The sequence below is a fragment of the Cygnus olor genome, chromosome 1 (genome assembly GCF_009769625.2).
Source record: "Cygnus olor isolate bCygOlo1 chromosome 1, bCygOlo1.pri.v2, whole genome shotgun sequence".
NCBI lineage: Eukaryota > Metazoa > Chordata > Aves > Anseriformes > Anatidae > Cygnus > Cygnus olor.
Window position 1 is genome coordinate 190,986,796 of NC_049169.1, and position 27,357 is coordinate 191,014,152.

Below are 27,357 nucleotides of genomic sequence, written 5' to 3' on the forward strand. Positions count from 1 at the left end.
CTACTCATCTACTGATTATCCTACATTCTGTCACAGTAAGAGAAAGGCTTACTTTTTCAAGGACATTGTATTTTGCAACTTCAAAATCCTGAGGGAAAAAAGGAGCATCCTGATCATTTTCAGTGTAAAATCTGGAATGGAATCAGAGCAATTGAAGCCACAAATGCCCAGTAAATACTGTGTTTTAACAGGCTGCAACATCACACTAAAGTAAGAATTAATATAAGAACATAAATCTGTTTTTCAGCAGCAGAATAAAAACAGAAAAGTTTTGAGAAATAAAATCCCACAGTGACAAACTGCTGACCTACACTAGTAGGCCCGAATGTCTGGTGTAAACTTGAAGATGAAGACTAGATTTCAATCTTCATCCTTTAGAAAAACTCTGGAAGCAAGAAAATACATAGATTTTCATTGCCTGACTGCATGTTAATTTTTTAACATCTTTTAACCTGCGCTCCCTGATGTTAATTCCTCTCTTATTCTTGATTTTTACATTAACGTATATACTTGTAGTCATATCCTTCAGCATCAGGACTTTTAGACATAACTTCTACTAAATTCCCTGAGAGCAACTAAATACCTTCCCTATCACTGAACAGCAGTCTCTGAAAGTGAAAGCTGCATTTTATTCATTCATTTTAAAATAAGAGCATTGGAGCTGGCTTTGTTCCTTTAATTCAATAATTGGTAAAAGTTAGAACAATACTGTTTCCCTATCAAATAAGGGCAATCTCATGATCTTGATTTTCAGCTCTCCCAAGAATTTTCACGGGAGAGAGAGATGCCTGACACTTCTAAAAACAATAAACTGGACTGGATAGCAAATAAAAACCCGGGTGACCAAACTAATAAAAAATACGTGATGATAAACGGCTGCTGAGTTGGTAGAAGCTTTGCATCCATTAAGGAGCTGGAACGTAGGTGTTTACTGAGACGGAAAAATGTAAAATCAATTTCCACAGTCAGATTCAAAGGTAAAAAAGGTAGAAGTAGTTAAAAACTCATACAGATGGTATAGAAAATGAAGAAAGAATAACTTTTTCCTTCACTACACTGTTGTTAAGGTACTAAACAATCTCCAGAAGAGATCTTGACCACTGAAACAGATTGGAAAGTTTATTTTTTTCTTTGACATAAATATCAACATAGGTGTATCAAAACACGTATTTAATTTTTATCATTTTACCTGAGTGTCCCTACTTTGAACGCAATTTTCTTGTCACTTTCTGCTATAACAGTAGGATTGAGGTCACTGCTTTCATTTTGATTTGTGGCATTTTTGTTTTCAGAAGATGACAGGTCTTCCAAACCTGCAATCAAAACATTTATTTACTTGGTAGAGTATCTGGGTTCTCTAATCTAACTTAACCTAGGATCACCTCTCTTGACCTGCTGGCTATGCTTTCCCTAATGCAGCCAAGAACACTTTTAGCCTTCTTAGCTCCACTATTGGTGGCTCATGTTCAACTCAGTGACCCCCAGGTCCTTTCCTGCACAGCTGCTTTCCAGCTGGGTGGCCCCCAGCATGTCCTGGTGCCTGGGGCTGTTCCTCCCCAGGTGCAGGGTTTTGTACTTCTTCAGGTTTTTGCCAGACCATTTCTCCAGCCTGTTGAGGACCCTTTGGATGGCAGCATGACCCTCTGGTTTATCTGCCACTCCTCCCAGTTTCGTGCCCTCAGCAAACTTGCTGAGCGAACACTCTGCCCCATCATTCAATGAAGACACTGAAGAGGGCTGGACCCAGTATTGACACCTGAGGTACTCTGCTTGTTGCTGGCCTCCAACTAGACTTTGCATCACTGATCACCGTCCTCCGGGCCTGGCCATTCAGCCAGTTTTCAATCCACATTGCTGTCTGCCTCTCCAGCCCATAGTTCAATAGCTTGTCTATGAGGATCTTATCGGATACAGTGTCAATGGCCTTCCTGAAGTCTAGGTAGACAACAGCCACTGCCCACCCCTCATTTACCAGGCCAGCCGTTTCATTTTAGAAGCTTATCAAGTTGGTCAAGCATGATTTCCCCTTGGTGAATCCACGCTGACTACTCCTGATAATTTTCTTGTCCTTCATGTGCTTGTAAATGGGTTTTAGGATTTTTTTTTCAGAAAAAAAATCTTATTTATATCAACTTTATTCCCAATATCCATGGTTGCTGATTTCTTAAAACTTGATTTGAAATATTGACCTTCCGAAACATTCTTTCCCAAAGTAACTGATAGATGGCTACACCATGCCAAATATACCTACCGTGTCTGTCTGGCCATTGGTTAGAAGTGTCGCCCTGTGATGTATTAACCTCATACGCATCAGTTGGCAAAAGCTTCCCATTTTCAACCGATTTCCAAATGAAATCTGCATATACAACAGGCAGCTGATATTTCCGAATAGTTTTTAGATCGTGACAACTGAGGACGTCAGCAGTATCCACAAGAACATGTGTACACTGAAAGACAGGTTACAATTACAACTGTTAGGCACACACAACTACAAAATTAATCCAAACATTGTTTATTTGCAACCCATACTGGTAAAATCCTAGAGTCCAAAGGAAACATTTTAAACACAACCTTTTTGGATCAAATTTCTAATTCAGAGACATGATAGCTCTGCACTTCCTCCATAGACAACAGAGAGACTAAAATATGGCTAACTTCAGATCATGCCCATCTTTCTACAGTAATTACAGAGATATGAGGGCAGACAAGTGCCTAATGTTCTGTATACCTTTTAGCAGCACACAGGAGGTCCGATAACAGGCCAAGCTCTATAGTGGCCAACTAGTTATAAATCCAATAATCTTTGGGATAACAGGATAAAAAAAAAAAGCTGGGCAGAGTCCTGAACAATCATAATATGCTTTGGTAGCCTTATAAAGAACCTTACACTGCTTTACTGGAATCACATTTATGCTGAAAGTTTAAACTTTCTGCATAGTTTTGATAGTAGAGCTCAAAGGGTTGTAGTCAATGGGGCTGTACCTGGCTGGTGTCACTAGTGGTGTTCCCCAGGGCTCAGTTCTAGGGCCAGTTCTGTTCAACACTGTTATCAACGATCTGGATGCAGGAGTGGAATGCATCCTCAGCAAGTTTGCTGATAATAATAAACTGGGAGGTGCTGCTGACTCTCTGGAGGGATGAGGAGCCTTGCAGAGGGTTCTACATCCATTGGAGCATTGAGCAATACTCAACAGCACAAAGCTCAACAAAGGAAAACACTGGGCACTGCACCTGGGACAAAGTAATGCCAGACACAGGTACAGACAGAGAAATGAGGCTGGAGGGCAGCTCTGAAGAAAGAGATTTGGGGGTGCTGGTTGACAGCCGGCTCAGCATGAGCCAGCAGCATGCCCTGGACAAAACACATTTTGGGGTGCATTAAACACAGCATAGCCAGACAGTTGAAAGAGGTGATTCTCCCACTACATTTAGCATTGGTCTGGCCCTACCTTGAACCTTGTGTGCAGTTTTGGGCCCCACAACATAAAAAGGATGTCAAGGTACTTGAAAGCATCCAGAGGAGCGCAACAAAGCTTGTAAAAGGGCTGGAGGGGACGCCACCCACTAGACCATGTTCCTTAGGGCTTCATCTAACCTGGTCTTGAAAGCAGCTTAGAAGATCCTGAATTTAGAGGGCAAAGAAATCCATCATGTCTTTGGAATACTCTTGCTAGACCTCAATATGTTATTCTTCAATTCTTCACTTTCTCCCCTAAACAGGTGTGCATTTTCAGAGTTGCCAGGAAAAGTGCTGGGCTCCAAACAATATAATGTGCCTACGATATTCCTTTGCTTCACACATTCCTTTGCATTCTTTTTCTTAAAAAAAAAAAAAAAAAAAAAAAAAAAAAAAAAAAGATATTTAATGGCAACTCCTTAAGTTATGCAAAAATCAACCTACAGACTCTTGAGGATATCAAATATGTTTTTTGTTGTTTGTAAAATAACAGTCACCTATGGAAGCTGTGTGCATTAACAGCAGAGTTTAAACTAACTCACTCAGTGCTTTATGAGGAAATGTTACACAAGAGTGAGAGGGAGAAATTAGTTTGCTTAATCATACTCCTCTTAAAATAAGAAAAAAAGTATACAGAGAAAACAAAACAAAAAATCAAAATACAATGCACTATCTTCTTCCCAAGGTAGATTAGAAGAGCTCTAATATGGCAATATTTATGAGCTTGTTGCAAGTACTAGCTTTGTGGGGGGAGGAAATGAATGTCACTTTCAAGTGGCAGAAGTGACAAGGCACTAACTATGCCTTTGCTATTAAGTTAGATAATCCACTCCCTGACACTGGCACATGAATACTTATATTGCTATGGCATTAGCATGTTCCTTGGCACTTCTAGACTCCACCAACTCACTTCCCCCAGCTTCCATGCATGGTTTGGGAGAGGAACATCGCCATGGCCACTCCCATCAGGCAGGCTGGATGTGGCTGCTCAGCCCTGACGAACAAGAAAGTTCATTAGTACAGACGTGGGCCAAGCCATGCTGCCTGGCCACAGTCCCACAAACACTCCTAGGTGCATAATGTGACCTGCTGATTTCATTCCTGTGCGTGTCATGATTTATCCATGCTGCTTGTTCAGTATATATTCAAAACAGAAACCTGTATTTAAATTAACAACTGTGATATCACAAACTTCTAACTCTACAACCATCACTTCTCTGTAATCAAATGCTTGCATTAGTATAAACAACAAGACCAAAACCCAGTTCAGGGATGTGTCTCCTTATTCAGAGCTTCTGCTCCCTGATGACGTGAGAAGAAAACCAACATGGCAACTTTATCCAGGAAAAAAAGCCTCCCTGATTCTTTTGTAGAGAGAGAATATTGCTCTTATTTTTTCTATGAGACATTTCAGTACTACAGAGCATTAGAATTATAAGCAGAAATACTGAACAGAGAAATAATCTCTACAGTCCTTATTTCTCTACATGAGGCAAGATTAACACTTGACAACACTTACACCACTTGGTATTCTCCTTCTGAGATCTCAGAAATAAATCTAGAACTTACCTTGCGATTAATCACATAATGAATTACTCCACCATTTTCTTTTATACATGCTCTTAGGCTGTTCTTCTCCTGAATGGGCAAGTACCTCACTTTAACAAAGAACACACAGTTTGCAAAGATTGTCATTGCATTCCTGTTAAGACAAAAAAGAGGGGTTTATTTTGGCTAAGAAATCTTTCATTCCTACTACCCACCTAAGTAGTTTCTCACCAAATATTCCCTTTTCTACTCTAGGAAGTTCCACAACAAATCCCATTTTATCAGCATGGCAAACAAATTAACAAAGAACATCTCTTAATCAGTTTTATTCATTTAAAAAAAATGATATGGAAAATTTAGTGTGACCTACATTTTCAGTCAAGTCATGACTTGAACTAATTGTCAAACTCATACCTTGACCTTTTGCAGTTAGTATCCACTGTTAGTAAAGTGGAACGATCTTAGTTTAAACTGGAACAACTCTCCTTCTGGTCCCCTTTCACACAGTACCTTTATAAAACAACTGTTTTTTTCAAGAACATGAACTATTTTTCATGTTTCTACTCAGTGTTGTACATATAATCTTTAAATAATAATAAAAAAAAACATAAACATTTAAAAAGACCTTCAGAAAATTGATCCAGATTAAACACAACCTAACAACAGCAACAAAACCCACAAGTATACACCAACAAACAAAGAAACAAAAACAACAACCCAGAACAAGAGACTAGCTTTAATCTAGATCTGTTTTCTGATTGAATTCATTTCTGGCCTAGGGCAAAGATTTATGCAGGCACAAAGGAGTAGCAAAGCACTGAAAGTGATGGAGGAGTAGGAGAGAGATGGATGTAGGGGGACTGCTGTTCTTCTCAGCCATGTCAGCCTAAATTGTCTGTAAAATAAATTGAATAAAAATTGGCTGTGTGTCATTTGTGACAAACTATGCTAAGATACGAGAGACTGGGAAAGTTTTATTTAAACAGAATTTATGACAACAAAATGTAAAGGCAGTGCCTAGTTTAACCCACTACAATGTATAATCATTGCATATTTATTTTCATGGACACTTGTGAGTGTAAAGTTATTCTTATTTTAAAAGCCAATGATGAATGATAACGAAAATTACAGTGTAAATGAGAACACTACACAGAGCACTGAGCTCTTTATACAGCATATGCGTGCCTCGGCACATCACAGCTTTTCCAGGGTTTCAGAGCCTTTCACTGGTAAACAAAAGTGCTAAAACTAAGTGCGAGCTAGAGGACCTTGTGACAAAGTGAGTTCACAGAGAACCCAAAACCAGCGTTCCCACTAAACATATTTGAAGCATGGTGTCCAATTCAGTTTTCTCGGAAAGACATTAAGACAGTATACCACAAAACCACTTTGAGAACTCCTGACGACCAAAAGACTTGCCTTAAATTTGCATTGCTGCTCCAAGCCAAACTGCTAATGCAAACACACTGCTAAGGCTACAGTAAGTAGCACAAAGAGAATGTATGCCTGTAAAACAAAATATTCAGATCATAAATTCTTTTTTTTGAATGATTATTTGACTGCCAGTAAACCATGGCCATATCTCAGCTGGGGGGTTAGTATCAGTGTCGCTGGTAAAAAACTGTTTTTACTCTAACTGTTTATATTTCTGGCAGAGCTACTTGATAATGTAAATTTTCCATGGTGACTTAAGGACAAATACTTTTAACTGTGGGATAACTGGTACGAAAAATGACAATCCAGGGTATTTGGCCTCTCCAATTTTACCCTGGAATCACAGAATGAGGCAAAACAAAAAAGAAATTGCTTGTTTGAAAGTAAACATAATACGAAAGGAAGGCGGTTCTTGTGTTGGCCAAAAATGTCTGAAATTAAGTGCCATCTCTCTTGGACAAGCCATTCAGAGCAAAAATGACATTTCTCCAAATTGATGAGAGCTCCCCCATACACGGCAAACTGTGGTTAAGCTCCTATCCTTCTACTCCTAGAAATAAACAACCACGTTAAAAACCTCAAAAAGGAAAGCAGAAGCTGTTTGAACTACTTTCATTTACCACTTTATATTTTTATGTGCTATGTTAGAACTGTTTCTCTAGTAGTTTCTTAGGACTAAAAGCTAACCTGTCATTGAATTACCCAACAGGTTCTTCTGGTTTAGAAATTCATATTGATCAATTGCACCAAAGCCTTTACAAGGCCAACAAAGCTTCCACATCAAATCTGTTGATTTTTGATTTAGTGTTGAGAGAAAACAACCCAAAAGACCCTAACATGGCAGAGAAAATTTTTAAGTGGCACTGACCATGGCATTTCAGAAGTGGTGTGTTTTAACCCTGGTAAGCAGCTAAGCTTACCAGTCCCTCACTTCCCCTCACTCTCAGCTGGATGGGGGGAAGAGAATCAGAAGGGCAAAATTTAGAAACCTCCTGGGTTGAGATAAAGACAGTTTAGGAAAGGAAAAATAAAAACCAGTCAACCAAAAAAAATCATAACAACAACAAAGAAGGAATACGTGTATTTTCTTACTCTATGGCATGTTTGATTTTCAATGAATGCAAATAAAGCTGTTCTTCAGTGCAGTAAAAAAGCTATCAGATGGCCAGCTGCTGTAACTTGAGTTATGAGCAGAAAGGAAGAAGTTGGTCATAGAGAGGGGGCAACAAAATTCATTTGAATTTGAGGTTTCAGGAAAACCTAGAAAATCAACACTATCAGACACATTTTTAAAAAAAAAAAATATGTATATAATCTGATCTCATAAAGGTACTCTATAGAAAGGGACCCCAAATCATCTACTACCCTACACATCTGAGAGAACTGGCAACACTGCAGTGATGATACATGCATTTAGGTGAGGCAGACAGCAGATCGAGGATCAAAGGACACATGAAATTATTATATACTTATATTTTGTGGCTCTTGTGTTTTGTTGTCTGGCACTACCAGTGCTTTCAGCATAAAAGTACTCTTTGCTCACACACGCAAAAAAAAACCCTAACTCTTCTTCCTGTATTTTAACTAAGAGGTTTTTGGAAGATACTACGTTATCTGAGGTGGTAATGATCTTTTAAGATGCAGCCACATAACTTGGCTTGGGTAGATTAATTTGTATCATATATAAAGGCAAATGTACCACTGCCAAAAGTTTCTCTTATTAAAACCATCTTACTGGTCTGGGCACTGCCTCCCTTTGCACTGGAACTCTGCAGGCACTAGATTTCTCAGCATGTTCTCTACAGCAGCTTCTGGATGTTGCTCAAGTCTCCAGAATTTGTCTCCTCGGGAAACAATGAATTCTATTCACACAGCCTTAACACACAGAGTATTAGGAGGGTAATGAAATATGTACAAGCTATCGCAAACATCATCCCTACCAATACATCCCTCTTTCACACAGAAACTTGAGAAGCAACTGAATTTGGTAGCTCATACGTGATACAAAACTCCACAAAGATATTTTATATTGCACTTGCTTATGAAAGCTATGCAGCTAATAACTAAGAAAAAAATCTTGAGAGAACTGATCTGTAAATAAGCCGTAGTGTCGACCAGTAAGCAGAAAGCAATGTGAAAACTTGATGGAAGGGCAGATTCACTTCGCTAAGTTTGTCTGCAAATTGAAGACCCCCCTCAACCTTTCTCTGCTCCCAGCATGAGAGCTATCAAATGACCCCGATCCCACTCCTCTCTTTAGGTTTTGGGTGAAAAATTGTTTACACTCACCCGCTCTGGCAGTTCCTCTCCCTGAACAATCTTCCTGCTTCCTCAACAGGGCAAAGTGCAACCGGAGTGCTGGGTGTAGGGAGGTAGGAAGGGCTGGGGCACGCACATACCTGCCTGTGAAATGCCCAAAGGGACAGCGCCAGCAATTGTGACCCTGTCAAATAAATAAATCAAGCAAAGTGCAGCCAACTGAACAATAAGGAGCACCAGCTCTCGCTGTGCTTGAAGGAGGAAACTCACTGTTAAAGTGCAAGTGAGTTTTAAAATACCTTACAGACAGCAGGAAATGTAGCTGAAGCCTGCGCAGTCCCTCCTCAGCAGTTCTTCTCTCCTCTGAGTGAAGAGGACCTTATTCTCCTTCATTATTGACCACCGAATATTAGCCTCTCTTCTTTTTCCTATTTCCCTAGAGAATCAAACTTCTCATGGAATTTTAGCAAAGCGTTTGGCTTTACTCCTTTTGAACTGCAAACTTTCCCAAATTCAAAATCAGAATAGAGAATGATTACATTTAACGCGTGTGTTGAGAATTAACTGCTAGGAAACACTTTTATAGCTGATAAGAAAGTTATGCAAAGAAAAACTGCTGACAATTGCTTCTGGTTTAATTCTTACAGTTTTAATTTATCTTGGTGGAGATCCATAAGGCCCTAATGACCTCAGAAGAATTTCATGTGAACTTGTAGTTATGTAGTTGTTATGTAGCTATGCAGTTAACTTGTAGTTGTACTTGTAGTTACCCAACCTGCAAGTTAGGGATCATTGCTAGCAATGGACAATGCACTGCACTCCTAGCATGGAGAGGGAACCCAACATAAATTTTGTCAACCAAAACCAGACCATGAACAACCTGGAACCCTGTCAGGCCTTCAGTGTGCAGGAATACTGAAAACAAACCTTTGCTGTGTTTTCACAAGGATGTCAAGGGATTAAACGTAGAATCATAGAATATCCCAAGCTGGAAGGGACCCATAAGGATCATCAAGTCCAACTCCTGGCACCACACAGGTCTACCCAAAAATTCAGACCATGTGACTAAGTGCACAGTCCAAATGCTTCTTAAACTCCGACACGCTTGGTGCAGTGACTACTTCCCTGGGGAGCCTGTTCCAGTGCACGACCACCCTCTCAGTGAAGAACCTTTTCCTCATATCCAGCCTGAACCCCTCCTGCAGCAGCCTGACACCATTCCCGGGGGTCCTATCGCTGGTCACTAAAGAGAAAAGATCGCCTCCACTCCCCCTTGTGAGGAAGCTGTAGACCGTGATGAGGTCTCCCCTCAGCCTCCTCTTTTCTAGGCTGAACATGATGCTGTGCTTTCAAAAGGCATGGGTAGGAATCCTTTCTCCCAGCACAGTATCTCCTCTTGTTAATACAGAACCCAGCCTCAGGACACTCACGCAGGTGATATGTTTTTAACTGGCAAAACCAAAGTGCAGGCAAGGCAAGGGCAAGTTTAGAATCACAGAGTCATTAAGGTTGGAAAAGACCTCCAAGATCATCTGGTCCAACCATACCCCTACCACCAATGTCACCCACTAAACCACATCCCTAAGCACCACGTCCAACCTTTCCTTGAATATCCTCAGGGATGGTGACTTCACCACCTCCCTGGGCAACTCGTCCCAACGCCTGACTGCTCTTTCTGAGAAGAAATGTCTCCTCATTTCCAACCTGAACCTCCCCTGGCACAACTTGAGACCGTTCCCTCTAGTCCTATCACTGGTTATCTGCGAGAAGAGGCCAACCCCCTGCTCCCCACAGCCTCCTTTGAGGCAGTTGCAGGGAGCAATGAGGTCTCCCCCGCGCCTCCTCTTCCCCAGCCTACCCAGCCCCAGCTCCCTCAGCCGCCACGCGGAGCCCCTCGGGAGCTGTAGTTCGCTCACCTCCGGACCGCCTGCCAGCTGGGCCGGGAGGCCGTGCCTCGGGACTACAACTCCCGGCATGCCCGGCGTGTGGCGCCGGGAGGCCGTGAGATGGCGGCAGGTTTGTAACAACACGGAGGGGCAGGGCCGCTGGGGCCGCGGCTCGGGGCCGTCGCCGTGCGGGTGCCTCAGGGGGGTGCGCAGCGGCCGCTGTGAGGGGCGACGGCGGGCAGCTGGGCGTGTGGGGAGGTTCAACAAGGGTTCAACAAGAGTTTCTGTGATCTGATCTCCCGAGAATGACGAAACTTTAAAAAGTTGTTTCCTGACTGGCAGGACTGTTGAAGCCTTGGGCTCCTGGGGTCGTGTCTTTTGTTCTGTAGCCTTTCCTCTGTGCTCCCTGCGACACACCGACACGACACAGCGACAGGACACGCCGACGCACACACCGTGCGTGTAGGTGGAGAGTTAATCGCCCTGGGACCCGCTGGAGGTAAGCAGAGTCCAGTGATAACGATAAAAGACGATAGGAAGGGGAAGGAGAAGCTAACAGGCAGCAAGGGTGCAGAATTTCCACGAGAATGATGCTACGGATGCATTGAAATACAGTAATATGACTGTATTTATGTGGGCATGTTTACAACATTACTTTCACGTGACGATCCTGTAATGGACGTCTCTCTTCCACCTCATCAAATCCCTTCTCACTTCTGTTGCAGACACATTTAAAAAATTCAGAACCCATCTCTGTACTACTGAACAGAATATTATACACAGCTCTATAATATTTGAGGTGTTATTTGAGTGCAGTTACTATTAAGATTAAATGTTGGATTGTGCTGACTTCCTGCACAGGAAGCTTATTAGCAATTGTCCGAATTGCTTCTGTTGCCTAGGGAAAAGCAGACAGTGACTGATTTTTATAAATACTTTGGTTATAGGAGAGTAACTTTCTGTTACTGTAGATTTCTTATTTTATCTGCTTAATTTTTAGGTGCTAAAAATAAATAACCATCCACGCCAGCTGCCTATGGCTTTGAAAATTTTGCTGTCCTAACACTCCAAGATATAATAGTGTTATGTTAACACTACATCAGAAAGTAGATCTGAATACCATTTACAAGATGCCAGCTGTTGAAGATCTGAGTAGTGAACGAAACTTCCTTGCACATTGCATGTTCGATAGCTCTCGTGCTGGAGTCTTCTTGGATCCTACTTTTACTGGTTTGAAAATCAACACAGACAATTTATTATCTGGACATGAAAACATCACGGCTTTCCCTGTTGAAGTGTTGCATCTTTCAGAGAGTCGTTCTGTAAGTGATGACTCCTTGTGTGAAGAACGGATGCTGGAGTCTGGCAGCTCTTGTACACTTCAGCAGGATACCGCTGAAACATCTTTTCCAGCAGCAGCATATAATGTAGAAAGCTCTAAAACAGACTTTGTCCATGGTGAAGTGGATGGTCGGAATAAATCCGATTACTGTGATCCTCTCTTACAGAAGCTTGAACAGGTAATAAAAAAAAGTTCTAGAATTCTTTGACATACATAAATTAAGATTTATTTTGTTCCTATATATGATTTTTCATACCTGAAAGTATGCAAAATCTTTTCCATGTATAGAACACAGTAGGCTTAAAGAGCAAGCCCTAGGTCAGTTATGCATGCATAAAAGTTGGTGTCCTCATAACGTGCAGTTTAACTGGTTTTTGCTGGCACAGGTTCCAGTTCAAAATGAATTGTATTTAGTGCCAGCATATTTGTTCTCAAAATCTTTTTTTATTTTTATTTTTTTATTTTTTAACCTGGAAAGATGCACACAGTTTTACAATACTCCATTAGTTCTTCACTTAAAGCTGTGGCAATGGGGTGCTGGTCGTTACAGTGGGAGTGCTTCACTGCAGATATTCACAACACAGTGAAGTTGTATGTTCTTGTAGCTATAGCAACATCTTCCGTTAGTTCTCATTGTATGTGTGTGCACCCTTGTACCTGGTTCTGTTTAGTTGAAGAGAGAAGTTGGTGTTGAATACATACATGTCCAAGACAATAGGACAAAAAAGGCATGGAATTACAACCCTGTGATGTTACTTTTTTTTTTTATTCTTTTTTCCAAAGCAAGCCTGCCAGCTGACCCTCTGTGACTGGCAATACAGTTGCTTATAGCTCTCCCCAATTAGCAGATATAAATTATGTTAGCTGAAGGTGTTAAGGCACACTTTAATAGGTCTTGCTGTTAGGGATTAAGAACTCAACTCCTTGTCCACCCTTCTAGAAGTTGCCTCAGTGCAAATCTTTATGTCTGTTACTGCAAGTGAAAGTGTGGGGGGAAAAAGTGAATCTCTAGAGTATAATTCCACTACTAAGCATATAAAAGGTATTTCATCTCTGTTATATATGTTAGGAAAATATTCATTCACTTTTTTCGTTATGTCAGCAGTGTCCAACAGTGGCTAAAATAACAGATACTATCTGGTTTAATGGTATCTTACGAGGAATTGTTAAGTCTCCTGTCTTGGAAAGTTATTGCCAATCTAACATAAATTAACAATTATTATTCTAAAAATATATATAACTTACATGTAATATTTATTTCCAAGATCTCAGAGTGAAGATTACTGATACATACATATAAAGAATACTGATATATAAACATTTCTAAAGCACTATTGATTTTGAGGTATTTCACATTTTAATAAAACCACCACATGCAAGTTATGTTAAAAGAGCAGAATTTGAATGTTTTTCTCATACTATAGAAATGATTGTTCTGATTCCTTTTTTTGCAGATTGGTCAATTAAAGATGAGTGGATCTGTTAACTGTGCACACTGGAAATAGTATGTGCAATTGATAGATAGAACTGAAAATTGCGTTCATCAAAGCACTTTGTATTCTTAATTCCCTTCATGTTGCACTTAGCTAATGGAACATCATTAAAACAAGAAATACCTCTTGTCTTGATGACTCTAATGCATTCTAAGTATATTTGTCTTAAGTAAAATAACGTAAATAAATGTCCTCCAGTACATTTTTTTGTTTGTTTGAAAAGCTGAAGGAATTGCAACAACAGAAGCAGGAACAGCTAAAGAAACAACAGATGGAGCAACTTCAAAGGCTGATGGAAGAACAGCAGAAGCTACTTAGCATGGTGTCTGACCAGACAGCAATCCTTGGTAAGTTGAGAAATAAAGCATAAGACATACTTCAGTAAACTGAAGAATTTGATCTCATTTCTTCATTAAAATCTGAAAGTGTATTCAGTGTTCTTCATCTTAAAACTACTTGATTAGTCAAAGACTAATGCTGCATCGTTTGAGTGTCTGATAAATGAGTGCTACTGTAGAAGGACTTTTATAAAATCCTTTTATAAATTGCCAAGAGTAATTGTAACTTAATCAATGATGGCAGCCTTGTTTTGAAGAATATATTATAAAAGACAGTGTAAAATAGTTTCTTTCCTTTTTGATTAGCTGTTTCCCAATATACTTTTGATTGCTTTAAGCTGTCACTGTATCCAAATGAAGTAGTACCTCCTTGTGTGTGCTCATGCAGAACAAATTTACTCAAGTGATGAACTGAACTAGACTGGGGAGCTGATTTGTACTGAAAAACAAACATTTGTAAACTGGATCAGTTTTCCAGTCCAATTTGCTGTGTGCAAAGGGAGAGTACAGTGCTGGGCTGGAAAAAGCTGGCAGAGTTGAGGTAGGGGGATCTTCTTTTGCTGGTAGTATCAGTCCTACATGATTTAACAGTTATCTTTCTTTTACTCTATCTGAGAAAGTTGATCTAGGGTTTAGTCTTAGAACAAAAACTAGATTGCCTAATGAGTTATTTCTAATTGGGAATGTAAAAGTGGAGGCTGGTTCTTGCCCTTTAGTGCCACTTCTTTTCTCCTGCAGAACAGTGGCGTGTTTTTCTTTTAATTTCAAGCTCTGATGGCTGAAAGTCAAAAGCCAAGACCTAGGCATTCAGTGGGCTTGATGGCTTTTCACAGGTTGTGGTCATCTGGGTATCGGAATCACAATGAAGGCAGAGTTTATGCCTTGAATAGTTGTTCTCCACATACACAAAACAGTGATTTTTTACAAGTTAAATAACTAAGAATGTATCTCATCGTTCAGAGTTGTGCTGATTGAACCCATGTGGCACACAGAAAATAATCTGTACAGGGATACAGAATGTCTCCAGTCCAACTCTGCCGTGAGGGTTAATAGCTGAACTGGAATTAGGAATCAAGATGGGTTGGCAAAGAGATGCCACTGCATGACTAAGAATTATCTGTACGTAAAAGAAATGCACTAGAGTTCTTCACCTTTTCTGTTTTTAGTTTTACCATTGACAGAAGCGTGACTACCAGGCTGCTATGACTGGAATAGAGTTTTGGTTTTAATCTAGCTGTTTAATAAGGTTACTGTAAACCTGTAGAGGTTTCGGAGAAAAGGTATGAGATTGCATTTCATCGTATTTCAAAGCTTTTAATCCAAGGTCTTGGTCTAAGAGGTTGCAAAAGGATGAACTGATCTTAATTTTTACATTTGTACATAGGAAACAGAATCTTGATAAGAGACCTTTTCAGTAGAGCAGACATCCAAAGTTGTTCAGTTATTTTACTTTTAAGCGATAAATTAGCAAAGATGATGAACAATCAGAATGGGCTGTTAAGGTGTGTGGAAAAAATTTATACATAATTGGACGTTCCTTTAAAAAGAGAGCTCAAAATCAAATAAGAATTAAATTGGGGAAATTTTAGGACTTTTTTTGTGCGGGAATCCAGAATACGTGACCATGAAGCTCCCTTCTGGTTTTAATCTGATCTGAGTGCTGCTTAAAGTATGAGCTGAAAACTGATTTGTTTGCTTTGGGGAGAAAAAAAACCACAACTATATTCTATCAATTTCATAGGAAAAAACGTGTGGTGTCCAGAACAAAAGATGGAAAAAATAACGGAGGCTGAAGATCCACACGATGATTCTTTATGTGTGGAAGGTGCAGATCTCTCTGAAAAGTCCAGCAGAGGAAAACAGTTGTGGGTGACTAATACAGAGGAAAGGTAATTCAGAACATTATTTTTTACAGTTCTAAATACATAACACAAGAATTGAATTCTGAGTCCTGATTAAGAGTCTAATATTCTCAATTTGTATAGCTTTCTCAACCAAGGATTCCATTTTGCTAGGTGTGGTGGAGACCAGTGGTAAGAGAGGCTCTGGCTTGAAGTTGCTTATGCTGTGAAAGATGTGACGTTGTGTATTGGCTGAAGAGGTGTGTGAAACATGGAGTGATGACAGTTCAGAGGCACATCTTAGTATAGGCTTAGCATATTAGCAGTTATAATTAGTGTTCCCAATTTGATTTATTACAATTTCCCATCCATTATTAGATGGCAAAAAAAAATAACGTGAAGGAAGAGCGTAAGGCCACGACTCTTTAGTTTATTACCAGGAGTTTTTTAAGTATCTGGGTATTGCTAAGAAGTAATAGTGCTTTTGGGAGAAGCCTTCTTGTGTATGGTAGAAGCTTTGTTTACGGCATGGATGGTCTAAAAGTAGTGGTTGGCACTGTTTTGAAGCTCTGCCTTGTCTGTCTGGTCATTACAAGACAAGAAATCTTGTACCAGGCTGTGGTGGGTTGACCCCAGCCAGCAGCTAGGCACCCAGCCAGCTGCTTGGTCATTATTCCCCAGAGCAGAATTGGGTTGGGGGATCAGAAGAGCACAAATGTGTGAAAAGTTGTGGGTTGAGATCAAGACGGTTTACTAAGTGAAGGAAAGAGGGGAAGAAACCCAAGTGTTACAAAGGCAATCGCTCTCCACCTCCAGCAAGCAGACTGATGCCCAGTTGGCCTCTGAACAACAGCTGTTTTTAGAAAACCAAGCCCAAAGTTTTCACTGCTGAGCATGACGTTACCTGGCATGGAATATCTGCTGGGTCGCTTTGGGTCAGCTCTTCTGGCTGCGTCCCCCTCAACCTCCTATTTGCTGGGAGAGGAAGGCAGGCTGTGTGAGAAACCAAATAAAGTTTTGATGCTGTGCAAGCAGTGTTCAGCAATAGCAAAAACATTGGTGCGTTACCAACACTGTTTTAGTCACAAATCCAAAACAGCACCACGTGAACTGCTGTGAAGAAAGCTTACTCCATCCCAGCCATACCTGGTGCAAGGTGATACTGCAGAAACGAGCAGTGTGACTAAAATCCAAGTGAAAATTTGATGTTTTGGGCAGAAGAATGGGTCATTGAGAAAAGCTGTGAAAGGCAAAACAGCAAAGCCTGCATAAAGGCGCTTTTAGATGTATATTAATTATAGCAGGGATTTGATAATCACTTCTCAAAAGATAAGCAGCTAGTGGTATCGTGCATTTCTCAGATTAACTTTGCCACTTAATGACTAAAGTACTTCATAATTTGTCATTTTTTATGTAATTGCGCCCTAGGCCTTTGAATAGTAGGGATGCTAAACACAGTTAAATTATGTAGACACGTAAGACTTGATTTTTTAAATTACCCTAGACCTATTAAAGCTGCGATTCAAGAGAAGAAACAGACATTTGAAGAATTTCTGGAAGAACAGATTCAGATAGAGGAGCAGCGTCTGAAGCAAAGCCAGAAATTACAGGTTTTTAAATTTCTTTTTTAACTTTTAACTGTTTTTTTTTTTTATATGTATATATATAGTGATGAGTGCTTTAAAAACATACAAGGCAGATTCTAGCATCAAAAGCTAACACTGACTGCAATGTTCACATTTTACGATTTTACTTTACAAATAAAAAAAAAAATAAGCCCTGACTACTGCATTTGTTTAAGATGTTTTTAGAAACCCAATAGAAATATGCTATATAAGTTCCTACTGATATGTGGGATTTATTTGAAAAAAAATCTTAAAACTGTGTAAAGGACTTTTAAAAATTCTGTGTGTGTTAATTTTCAATATCCACTTTTAGGAGACAAATGGATCAGCCATTCAAAAGCCAGTGATCAAACGACCCTTCCTGAAAAGAGGAGAAGGCTTAACAAGGTTCACTAATGCCAAATCTAAGATAACAACGCTTGGAGAAAGCATGTTGAAACCTCAACAAAGGGTTTCAGATGACAGAAACAGAGTGGACAGATCACAAATACAAAAGAAAAGTCTGCCTCCTAGCAAAGAGCTGGTTTCTGGGAGCCCTCTTATGCCACGTAAAAAAAATAACCAGCCTGATAAAGCAAAATATTGTCCTATTCAGAAGGCTTTTGTACTCAGGAATCACAATGGAAAAAATACCGTGCCATTAGAAACAAGAATGCAACCAGGAAAAAATCTTGATGGACAGATGAGAGATTCTTTCCCATCAGAAATTAACCACAAAATAGAAAATAAAGAGAACGTAGTGGAATTTGCTAAGTCTAACACTGGCAAAATCAGAAACAAGTTACATGGCGTGGAAAAGCCTCAGTTGTCTTGTGAGCTGGCCAGTGCCTTTTCTAATGCTAAATGTCCTGTAGGTCACCCTGTAAAAGATCCAGAACTGTCTTTTGAAGTTTCGTTTCAGAATAAGTTGGAAAACTGGGAAAAAGAAAAGGAAAAAGAGAATCTAGAATTAGATGAATTTTTGTTTCTAGAGCAAGCTGCAGACGAAATATCTTTTTCAAGTAATTCCTCGTTTGTGCAAAGGATCTTAGATCAAGATCAGCAAACCTCAGAAGGACGTAGAATGTCCTCCACCCCGATCAAGGCAAAACAGCAGCAAGTGAAGGAGCTTGCAGTTAAACTTATAAATGCAAAAAATAAAAAGGCAGACTGTATCGCACAGGGAAATAAAAATGATAAAGCGGTTACACATACAGTCTCAAATTCAGGAACAGCTTCTAGACTGAAGGATCCAGTGAATAAAACAGACAGTGTAATATTTTCAGGTTCTTCCTTGACAGCACTTCCTGCTTTGAAAAGTACTCAATGGACTGTAAATGAAGATAAAGATGAGGAAAATGGTGATACGACTACAGATTCTGAGCAAGAATTTGAGACCACCTTAAAAAATGAAAATGAAGATGTTAAGAAATCCTTTCAGAGCAATAGAGAAAGTGATCCAGGATTTTTTGATTACCGAAGTTCTACAGATACCAGCAAAGAAAGCAAATGTGGAGGTGACTTGTCAGACGAAGATTGCAGCACACTGTCAAAGCAAAAGATTAGAAAAGCTTCAGACCATCAGAGAAGCATGTCTTGTATAAATAGGAGTAAGATTGAGTTTGATGATGAAAGGACATGGAGTGATCTTGATGAATATTATTTTCACAATGATTTACCTGAAAAATATACTAAAATATCCTTACAGACAGACTTTTTCAATAAGAATGATACAACTGTCCCAGATAAAGCAGTAAAGAGAAAAGTTGCCTCGAAGAAGGCAGATGAACTGTCCAAACAGTCTGCAGTGGACAGTGATTCAAACGGGCCTCCGGCATCAAACCTGATGATGAAACTGTTTCCCTCGCTGAAACCGAAGCAGAAGGCAGGCTGTCACTCAGAGCATGAAATCAAATCAAATGTGGAACAGGAGTCAGGAGGTGAGAGAACAGCAGCTGGTAGGAAATGCTGAAGGAAGCATGTTTTACAAGTCTTTCTTTCCAAGGCTTAAGCTGCAACTTGACTTTACACCGAAAAGTCTAAGTACAGACTTCTGCTTCAGGGAATGGCATTTTTTATCTCTTCTGGTTGTGTGTCTGGTGCAATCTAGTCATTTTGCAGATTGAGTCTGTGGAAGGGCTGCCTCTAAGAGCTCCTTTACAAGCTGTTGTATTTATGCAAGATCATTAAAAATGCAGTTGTTTAGTGACAACATGATGGTATAGCCTAGCATGCCTTCTCTGTTAGATGATGGTAGGTGGTAGGTTCATTGCAGGAGAGCTTGAACCCATTTAGTGTTTTGTTTGTTTGTTTTTTGAGAAATTCATATGAAAGCTACTACATCTACTTACTGCTTTGCAGAGAACTGATTTTGCTGGGTTTTTGAAAGAAATCTGCTCAATGTTGTTTGCAGGAGGTAATGGTTGGCAGCATTTAAGAGTGAATGAGGCAACTAACTGCACTGCAGTGTCACTGCTTAGGCTCTTCCCTTGCATACTCAGAAGCAGACTGTTAAAGCCCAATGAGTGTTAAGCTGCGACTGATCAAATAAATGGGATAGCAAAGAAGCCCACAGATATGATTATGGGCCTCCTACAATATATTTCAGGGCAGTGTGAGCAGATTGTGTTGTGAGTACAACTTGGAAAATTTAGAGCCGTGAGTTTTTCCTGTTTGACGCTTTGCCCTCAACATACCTTTATTTAATTTCTCTAGCTTGACATGAAGCCCTTCACATTCTAATTCCTAATACATACTTAGTTCTACAAAGACGATAGATACACTTGGTGTATCAGGTAGTTACAGAAACATAGAAAGGTTTGGGTTGGATGCGGGGACCCTTGGGGATCACCCAGTTCCACCCCCCTGCCATGGGCAGGGACACCTCCCGCCAGACCAGGTTGCCCAAAGCCCCATCCAGCCTGGCCTTGAACACCTCCAGGGATGGGGCATCCACAGCTTCTCTGGGCAGCCTGTGCCAGGGCCTCACCACCCTTGAGTATATAGCGCAGGGTGCTTTAAAATGTCACTTCTATGTTATTTCAGTATTAGCAGTAGTATTGCAAGAAAATTCTATCTATGAAATAGTATATATATTTTTTAAATGGCCTGTGGTAATTGTTTACTTCAGTCAAAGGCTGCTTAAACAACTTGCACCTGATTGTTCTTTGGTAGGAAACACTGTTCCATCCCAGATACTGAGAGAGAAACTCATGGAATTGGAAATGGAAATTGAGAGGTTCAGAGCTGAAAACACAACTCTAACTAAACTCCGGGAAGAAAGAGAGCATGCCCTGGCAAGTATCAGGTAATTTTTAATTGAAAATTAGGAAAGTTTTAATTGAAAACAGTTTGGGGTGTTTGCTAACATAGTACGTTCCCTGTTGTCCTGTTTGTACCTAGATAGTGTTACGGTGTTACAGATAAATAATTGGTGTGTTTCAGTAACTGCAGAGGTAGGTCAAGAAACTGGTTGTTGCACTAGGGATGTATTAAACTGTCATTATTACTCACAAACAAAATACCAATCTCGGAATAATATGAAGAACTCCTACTGGATTAATATGATATCCTTGAAGGCTACACCTGGGGAGAATTTCCTCATGTCTAATTGAGCAATGTTCTGAGCAATAACACAGTCCTAAACTGGTCTTGCAAAACAGATTTCATGCTAACATGATCGATGCTCTTCCTATGGATTGAATATATGTGTGTACAAATGGAGTTTGACTTCATTTCAGCCCCCTGGTGACTTCCAGGTGGCAAACAGCAAAATAATCCTCTGGTGACTTAAAGGAGGCATGCCAATTCCTACCAAAGTCACGTTTGTTTTGTTTGGAAACAGCATCGTGTTGTTGGCTAACGTGAGGGACCTGGTATTGGCTGATACTTTTTCACATTGCTTTTGGGGGAATGGTGTTCCGCTGCTTTGAGGAATATTCACAGATTTTGGTGAAGATTTGCAAAAATCAGGATAACTTTTGTGACTAGAAGATAGAAATAGTTGGACTTCAAACACTATCTGTGTGAAAACTCTTACTGCTTAATACTGTTTATAGTTAAACCTTCCTGGGGGTAGCAGATGCTGGGTTTGAATCAATGACTGCAAAATTCAGTCTTAATTTTCTCACTCCAGACTTGAAGGAGTCGGGCTAAAACCAACAGCTTTGTTTTATAATTACAGGAAAGAAATTGCAGACTTTCAACAGCAGAAAGCCCAAGAACTGGCTGAAATAGAAGAATATAGAAAAAAAGAAATGAAAAAACTGCAAAAGGAACGTAAAGTTTTTGAAAAATATACCACAGAAGCTAGAGCAATTCCAGATAAAAAAGAACGTGATGAAATTCAGGTATAAAAATGACAGTTATTATTCTTGTCCACACAGGAAAACTTAAATTCATTTAAAGGGAGTTGAGAACTGAATTCTAACTTTATTTGAAAGGTTGCAAGTCATTTCAAGATAGGAACCGTGAGTAGACACAGCCTAATTGAGAAAGCAGTTACAGTCTTCACAACATCGTTTGATGGTTTCAAGGCAAAAAAGAGAAAAAAGACATGAGCAAATCGTTTTGTCACATTTCCATAATAAAAACTGCACTTGACTACGGTAGAATGATCTTCATCTTTGACACAAAATTACTGTAGCTAATGTAACACTGCAAGTTTTTATTATGGTAATGGCTAAAAATGCAAACTAGAACCATACCTGAATTTTATTCTGTTTATAACTGTTCCAGGGTAAAAATAGTTATCTTCTACAATTTTCAAAGTAGCATTTTGTGATTACTTACTTGCAGTTCCTTAAAGGTCAGAGATATATGAAACAATACATTTCTTCACTGTCAGGATTTATGGTATGTTAGGCATACAGACAAGTTGTATGAACCTTCACATGTGGGTATGTCACTTCCTGACATTACTTCAACGGGTCGAAGTAACGTTCGCTAAACTGGCCAGGCAGATTCATGTGTATTTTGTGTGTTTGTGTCCTCCCTATTTTCTGGTGCCAAGATTTTTGAAGGGTCCTCTGGAGGGTAGCCTTAAGGATAGCAAATTTCTGCCTCAAGTGTGTTTGTGCTGGCCAATCTATGAAGTGTAAAGGATGCTCAGAGGGGAATGAGAGACATCCTCTGATTAAGTTGAGCTTATGGAGTTGATATCTAAAGTTGATCCTATCCTTTTCATGGAATAAAACTAAAAATCCCTACCTTTCACCCTCTACCATTACACAGATCTTACCTGTTTTACGCTAAGTACAAGTACTTTTGTACATTTTTTTTTCCTTTTGCTTGTAAGTTCCTTCCTAGAACGTGAAAATCTTTTGATATATTAAAAAACGAAACTTCTTTCATTTATAAATGTGCATTTTTCTAAGGCTTTAAAACAGCAGATTGCAGAGTTACAGGAAGATGTAAAACGAAAAGAAGCAAAATGGTCAACCACCCATCGACGCCTGAAAGATCAAATAGAAGCTTTAGTAAATGAGAACATGGAGCTAAAAGAGGAAGTCAAAATTATGGAGAGGTTTCGTCTTGAAGCCTGGAAAAAAGTAGAAGCTGCTGGAAGCAAGAAGAAAATGGAAAATTCTGGGGTGACTCTAAGAAGAGCAGAATCTGTAGTAAGTTTTTAATCTCAGTGTTTTAAGTTGGTCTGTGTGAAAACTTTTGTGTTGTGGATCATAAAGTTGGAATCCAGTAGCCACAACCTAGATATTAACTTTTAATTTACTAATCTCGGGGGTCTGCTACTGGTGACAGATACAGAATTTCGTTAATGTCATGTTCTCTCCAAATGTGAATGTTCACAGACCCATGGAATGGTTGAGTTGGAAGAGACCCTTGGGGGTCATCTGGTTTAATGTCACTGCTCAAGCAGGGACACCCAGAGCAGGCTGCCCAGGACCACGTCCACACGGCTTCTGATGATCTCCAAGGAGGCATCACTGTGTGCAATATCTATTCTGTTGAAAAACTTGTCATTGAAATTCAAAATGATGCAATTATAAGAGGAAAAGTACATAGATGGCATATAACCTGAGAACCTTTGTACCTCAAGGATTGGCCAGGCAAATCAGGCAGTTCACCATTGTCTACAGTAATCATATTTAGTTTTGAAACTGTTATTTATGATTGCTTGTACCAAATTAACATTCTGTAGCTGGTGGTAGTGAGGCAGTAGGCAGAGTTCCAAAACATAGCTTGGGCTACATCAAGCAAACCCTTCTGCTGACTAAATCTCAAAAAATGTAGTTTGTGAAGAAAGCTTGCAGTAAGTTTCATGACAAATGGTGTATAAACTTTATTGCAAGTGAACAGTTATTGAATAAAAGTCACATAATCCACAAATAACTCTTCCTTCCTTCCAGAGTCTACCAAATAGAGGCCTGAAAAGCCAAACTGGATCTCCACTTCTTCCAGCACAGAAGGGTGGCAAGATAAGTGGCAAAAATTATTCACAGGCAAAAGGTATAAATGCTTGTCTAATCAGCACATTTTTTAAAAGAGTTAACAGAAAATAAACGTAGAGGGAGCAGTGCTGCTGTTCCTTGGTTTCCTTCTTTTCACAGTTAGCTGACAATAGCATTTGTTCCTATATCCCTTCCTAATGAATAATCAAACATAGCAAGTAACTGGAGGGTTGTAGGTTTTGTTTGTTTTTTGACATCTCTAAAGGCAAACAACCATGATGTTGTCTATTAGAGGAGTACAATCCAGAATTGAAGCCCGTGCTGTTTTTATTTTGATAATCCTTCTGGAATGCTAGGAAAGACGTAGAAAAAATCTGCCAAAGACTGTTCTTGTTGAAAGATTGTCAGTCCTGCTTTATTCATTATAAGGTATGGCTAGTAAGAATGTTACCTAGATCCCTAGGTGGAAAAGAATCTCCTCTATAGATCTAAAAATGAAATAGGCGACAGAGTGCAAGCATTATGCCCGTTGCAATGATTTTTCAGTCCAGCATGTTGCTGAAGCAAATGACATGCCCCAGAGAGCTGACATGCTGAATTTTTATAAACGTACCGCTTTCAGTTTTTACAGCACTAAAGAAATGTAGGTGTCCTGTACAACTTGATCTCATATATAATTATGATTTTAACACTTAAACTGCACTTTAATTTTACTGTCCAAATTAACTTCCTTACTTTTATCTGAGTAGGAAAGCTTTCAAGGATGCCTGCCTCAGCACCTGCTAAGGACAGAAGCAACTCTGAGACAATGGCACTAGAAGATTCTTCTAGGACTTTTATGGTAGTAAGTCTTGTATCTTGATTTTTAAGGGAAAAAAACACAAAACAAATAAAAAAAAAACAACATGAAGTTATCTGTATTTAAGTGAGTATTTGGAGGGTGACCTGGAAAGCCACTGACTCAATTTTTTTTATATACTTGGTAACAAAATTGCAGTTAAAGGCTATGTAGTAGTCAATGCTTTACCTCTCTCTAGCTGTTGCAGCATTCTTTGGCTGAGGAAAGGAAACAAAATAATAATCTACCCCCTAGAATTTTGCAGAATGTTTACCCTTTTGGGGGGGGGGGAGGGGAACTGACTATGTTCCATGTAGAGAAACCATCCAAGAATCTTTTAAGAATTCTTAATTGCTGTAGGCAGCATTTAGGCTTTATAAAACTTCATCAGCTGCTTCACACCTCTGTATGGATGACTTCAGTCTGTTGAGCACCACCCTACAGCAATGAATTCCATTTCTGCTTGGAAAAAAATGACCACAAATTACTGCTAGCCCGAGTACATCATATACTAGATGTTGCATAAAATCTAGACTGGGTTTATGACTTCCCAGACCTGTCTTCCTACCCTCATGCTTCCTATTTCCTAAAATACTTGTCAGCCTAGGGAAAACAGTTGTATGACGACAAAGTTTGACTGGAGTTTATGCTTATATTACTGTTGTGATTTCAGGACACCTCTCCTAATGAAGCTCTTGTGCCAGCACCATCTGGACCTGCGCATACAGAGAGTGAAGAGATACAGAGAGAAATTGCTTATCCTGATGGAAAGGTAAAATAAGAGCGTGGCACTTGAAATTCTGTGAGATGCTTGCTGTGAAAGATGAATGGGTGCCTGAATGTGATGGCTAAATACTGATCTCTGTAATCCATTCATTAGGTTGAAAAGGTTTTGAAAAATGGCTGTCACCTCATATTTTTTCCCAATGGGACATGGAAAAAAGTGGGGTCTGATGGGAAGACCGTAACCATAACCTTCTTTAATGGGGATGTGAAGCAGATTATGCCTGATCAAACAGTGGTATGTATCCTGCACCTTCTCCCCTATACTTATACATGTGCGTGTACGCACACGATTCCTGACTGGGTATGTTAATTTTAACTGTTTCCTGCAGATTTATTATTATGCTGATGCTAAGACTACTCATACTACATACTGCGATGGCTTGGAGGTCTTGCAATTTTCAAACGGACAAATAGGTAAAGAAAACATCCAACCTAGCCAACCCTCAAAACTACTACATATGTATGCAAAACACTCCTGTATTTATGTAATAAGGACATTGTCTCAAAATACATTTCAGAGAAACATTATCCTGATGGCAAGAAAGAAATCACTTTCCCCGATCAAACTATCAAAAACTTATTTACGGATGGGCAAGAAGAAAGCATCTTTCCAGATGGCACTATCGTTCGTGTTCAGCGGTAAGCTTTGTTTTCAGGTACCCTAGACTGCTGACAGGAAAGCAGTAGTTAAGAGCTCACTGCCAGAGGCAGTATATAGCGATGTCTTTGTAAAAGCTTACATTTGGATATACTGTACAGGGAAGGCTTGGTTACTGTTTGCATTTTTCTTATATCATAGAGGGGATGGAGAACTGAATGCCTGTGTCTATTTTCTAATAGGAAAAAAAAAAAGTTAAGTAACTTCTGACTTGTGTACAATTCTAGAGAATGTTTAAGGACCTAGCTGTGCCTCAAGCAGGTCTGACATCCAAACTGACTGTGCTCAAAACATTATTTTAAACTTTTCCTGGACTTTTGCAGCAGTAGACTTAGAGGAGAGAATGTGCAGTAGATGCTCTTGAGTATAAAGAAGATACATCAGAAAAAAACTGTTTTTGGAGAAACATGTTTGAGTACCAGCCAACTGGGATGGTATTTTATGAAAGAGGCCTTTCAAAAATACTGTCTTTAATTTCTTCATTTAGGCTTATGTATTTAGTGCTTGTTCCAAGAATAAATTTAAGCCTACTTATAGTCCTTATGATTTTTACAAAAAATAAAATCACATACTTGTTTTTAATGCAGAGATGGGAGCAAAACTATCGAGTTCAATAATGGCCAGAGAGAGTTACACACATCACAGTTCAAGAGACGGGAGTATCCAGATGGTACTGTTAAGACTGTGTATATGAATGGACACCAGGAAACCAAGTATGTCTCTGGGAGAGTAAGAGTAAAGGACAAGGATGGCAATATCCTCATGGACACCAAGGTGTAGTTCATGTTGATCCTGTTGACACATCAGCAAAAACAATGTACATTCCTGTAAACAAAATGAACCACCTTTTAAACTTGTGTATATATATTGTTTATAGTTTTCCTGAAATAAATTTATTTTTCAGTTGGTATTACTACATCAGAGCTTTTTCAATTGTTTTGCCCGTTTCTATTTTCAGAAGCTGTTTATTGATTCAGTGGTTTAGCATGTGTAGGGTAAAGGGTATCCTTTAATTCCTTGGTGGCCAGTGAAAATTCATCAAACAGGCATAGATGATTTTATTTTAGAAGTTCAAGAGAAAAGCCATTCCATCTACGGTAAAAGTTGCTTGTGTTAGAGTAAATCAAGGGCACTTTTCAGTCAGGCTGAAGCTTATTCTTTATTTTTATTTCATCTGAGGAAGCAAGAACATCAGCAAACCCCAAACTGTATTTTGTAACCCTCTTGTCTTTAAGGCTAGAAAAGGCAACTGTGAGATAGGTTAATTCTCCATGCTACTCAAAGCAAAGGGGAAAAAACATCAGAAACCACCAAAGGGCATCTTCTCATCCCATTCTTTCACCTCATCCAGTTGCAAATTTGTAAGCTGGCTCATCTTTAAAAATTCCCCAGCACCTACAACCAAAGTGTTGTTACTGCTGTTGTGTCTGCTGCAAGCCTCTTCTGCAGGAGATGCTGACAAGGTA

General features: G+C 39.5%; 2 protein-coding genes across 3 annotated transcripts in view; one reads left to right on the top strand and one right to left on the bottom strand.

The window, feature by feature from the left end:
• Positions 1–10,696, bottom strand: part of PARP4 (poly(ADP-ribose) polymerase family member 4) — a 49,934-nt gene extending 39,238 nt beyond the window's left edge. The window contains exons 1-7 of one of the 2 annotated variants that reach the window (XM_040544074.1): positions 10,615–10,696; positions 8,998–9,200; positions 8,729–8,882; positions 5,027–5,159; positions 2,252–2,447; positions 1,190–1,313; positions 53–131 (exon numbers count right to left, since the gene is read on the bottom strand). In XM_040544074.1, the coding sequence (XP_040400008.1) occupies positions 53–131; positions 1,190–1,313; positions 2,252–2,447; positions 5,027–5,152 (525 nt within the window). In that variant the 5' untranslated portion in view covers positions 5,153–5,159; positions 8,729–8,882; positions 8,998–9,200; positions 10,615–10,696. Of the gene's footprint in view, positions 1–52; positions 132–1,189; positions 1,314–2,251; positions 2,448–5,026; positions 5,160–7,531; positions 7,631–8,728; positions 8,883–8,997; positions 9,201–10,614 lie in introns of those variants that run through there. The other variant, XM_040544075.1, reaches the window with a different exon arrangement.
• On the top strand, positions 10,641–26,799 carry CENPJ (centromere protein J). The gene is made up of 17 exons (XM_040544078.1): positions 10,641–10,714; positions 10,927–11,083; positions 11,585–12,104; positions 13,643–13,766; positions 15,499–15,646; positions 17,103–17,208; positions 17,537–19,142; positions 20,377–20,509; positions 21,386–21,551; positions 22,578–22,820; positions 23,568–23,667; positions 24,359–24,453; positions 25,121–25,219; positions 25,328–25,468; positions 25,563–25,647; positions 25,752–25,872; positions 26,479–26,799. Exons 3-17 carry the CDS (start codon positions 11,670–11,672, stop codon positions 26,669–26,671), a joined length of 3,795 nt encoding a protein of 1,264 aa, XP_040400012.1. The 5' UTR covers positions 10,641–10,714; positions 10,927–11,083; positions 11,585–11,669; the 3' UTR covers positions 26,672–26,799.
• The last annotated feature ends 558 nt before the right edge of the window (positions 26,800–27,357 follow it).

Coding starts and splice junctions, on each gene's coding strand:
- CENPJ (XM_040544078.1), top strand. CDS start 11,670: ATGTTAACACTACATCAGAAAGTAGATCTGAATACCATTTACAAGATG. Junction 20,510..21,385: donor CATGCCCTGGCAAGTATCAG/GTAATTTTTAAT, acceptor TTATAATTACAG/GAAAGAAATTGCAGACTTTC. Junction 21,552..22,577: donor AAGAACGTGATGAAATTCAG/GTATAAAAATGA, acceptor CATTTTTCTAAG/GCTTTAAAACAGCAGATTGC.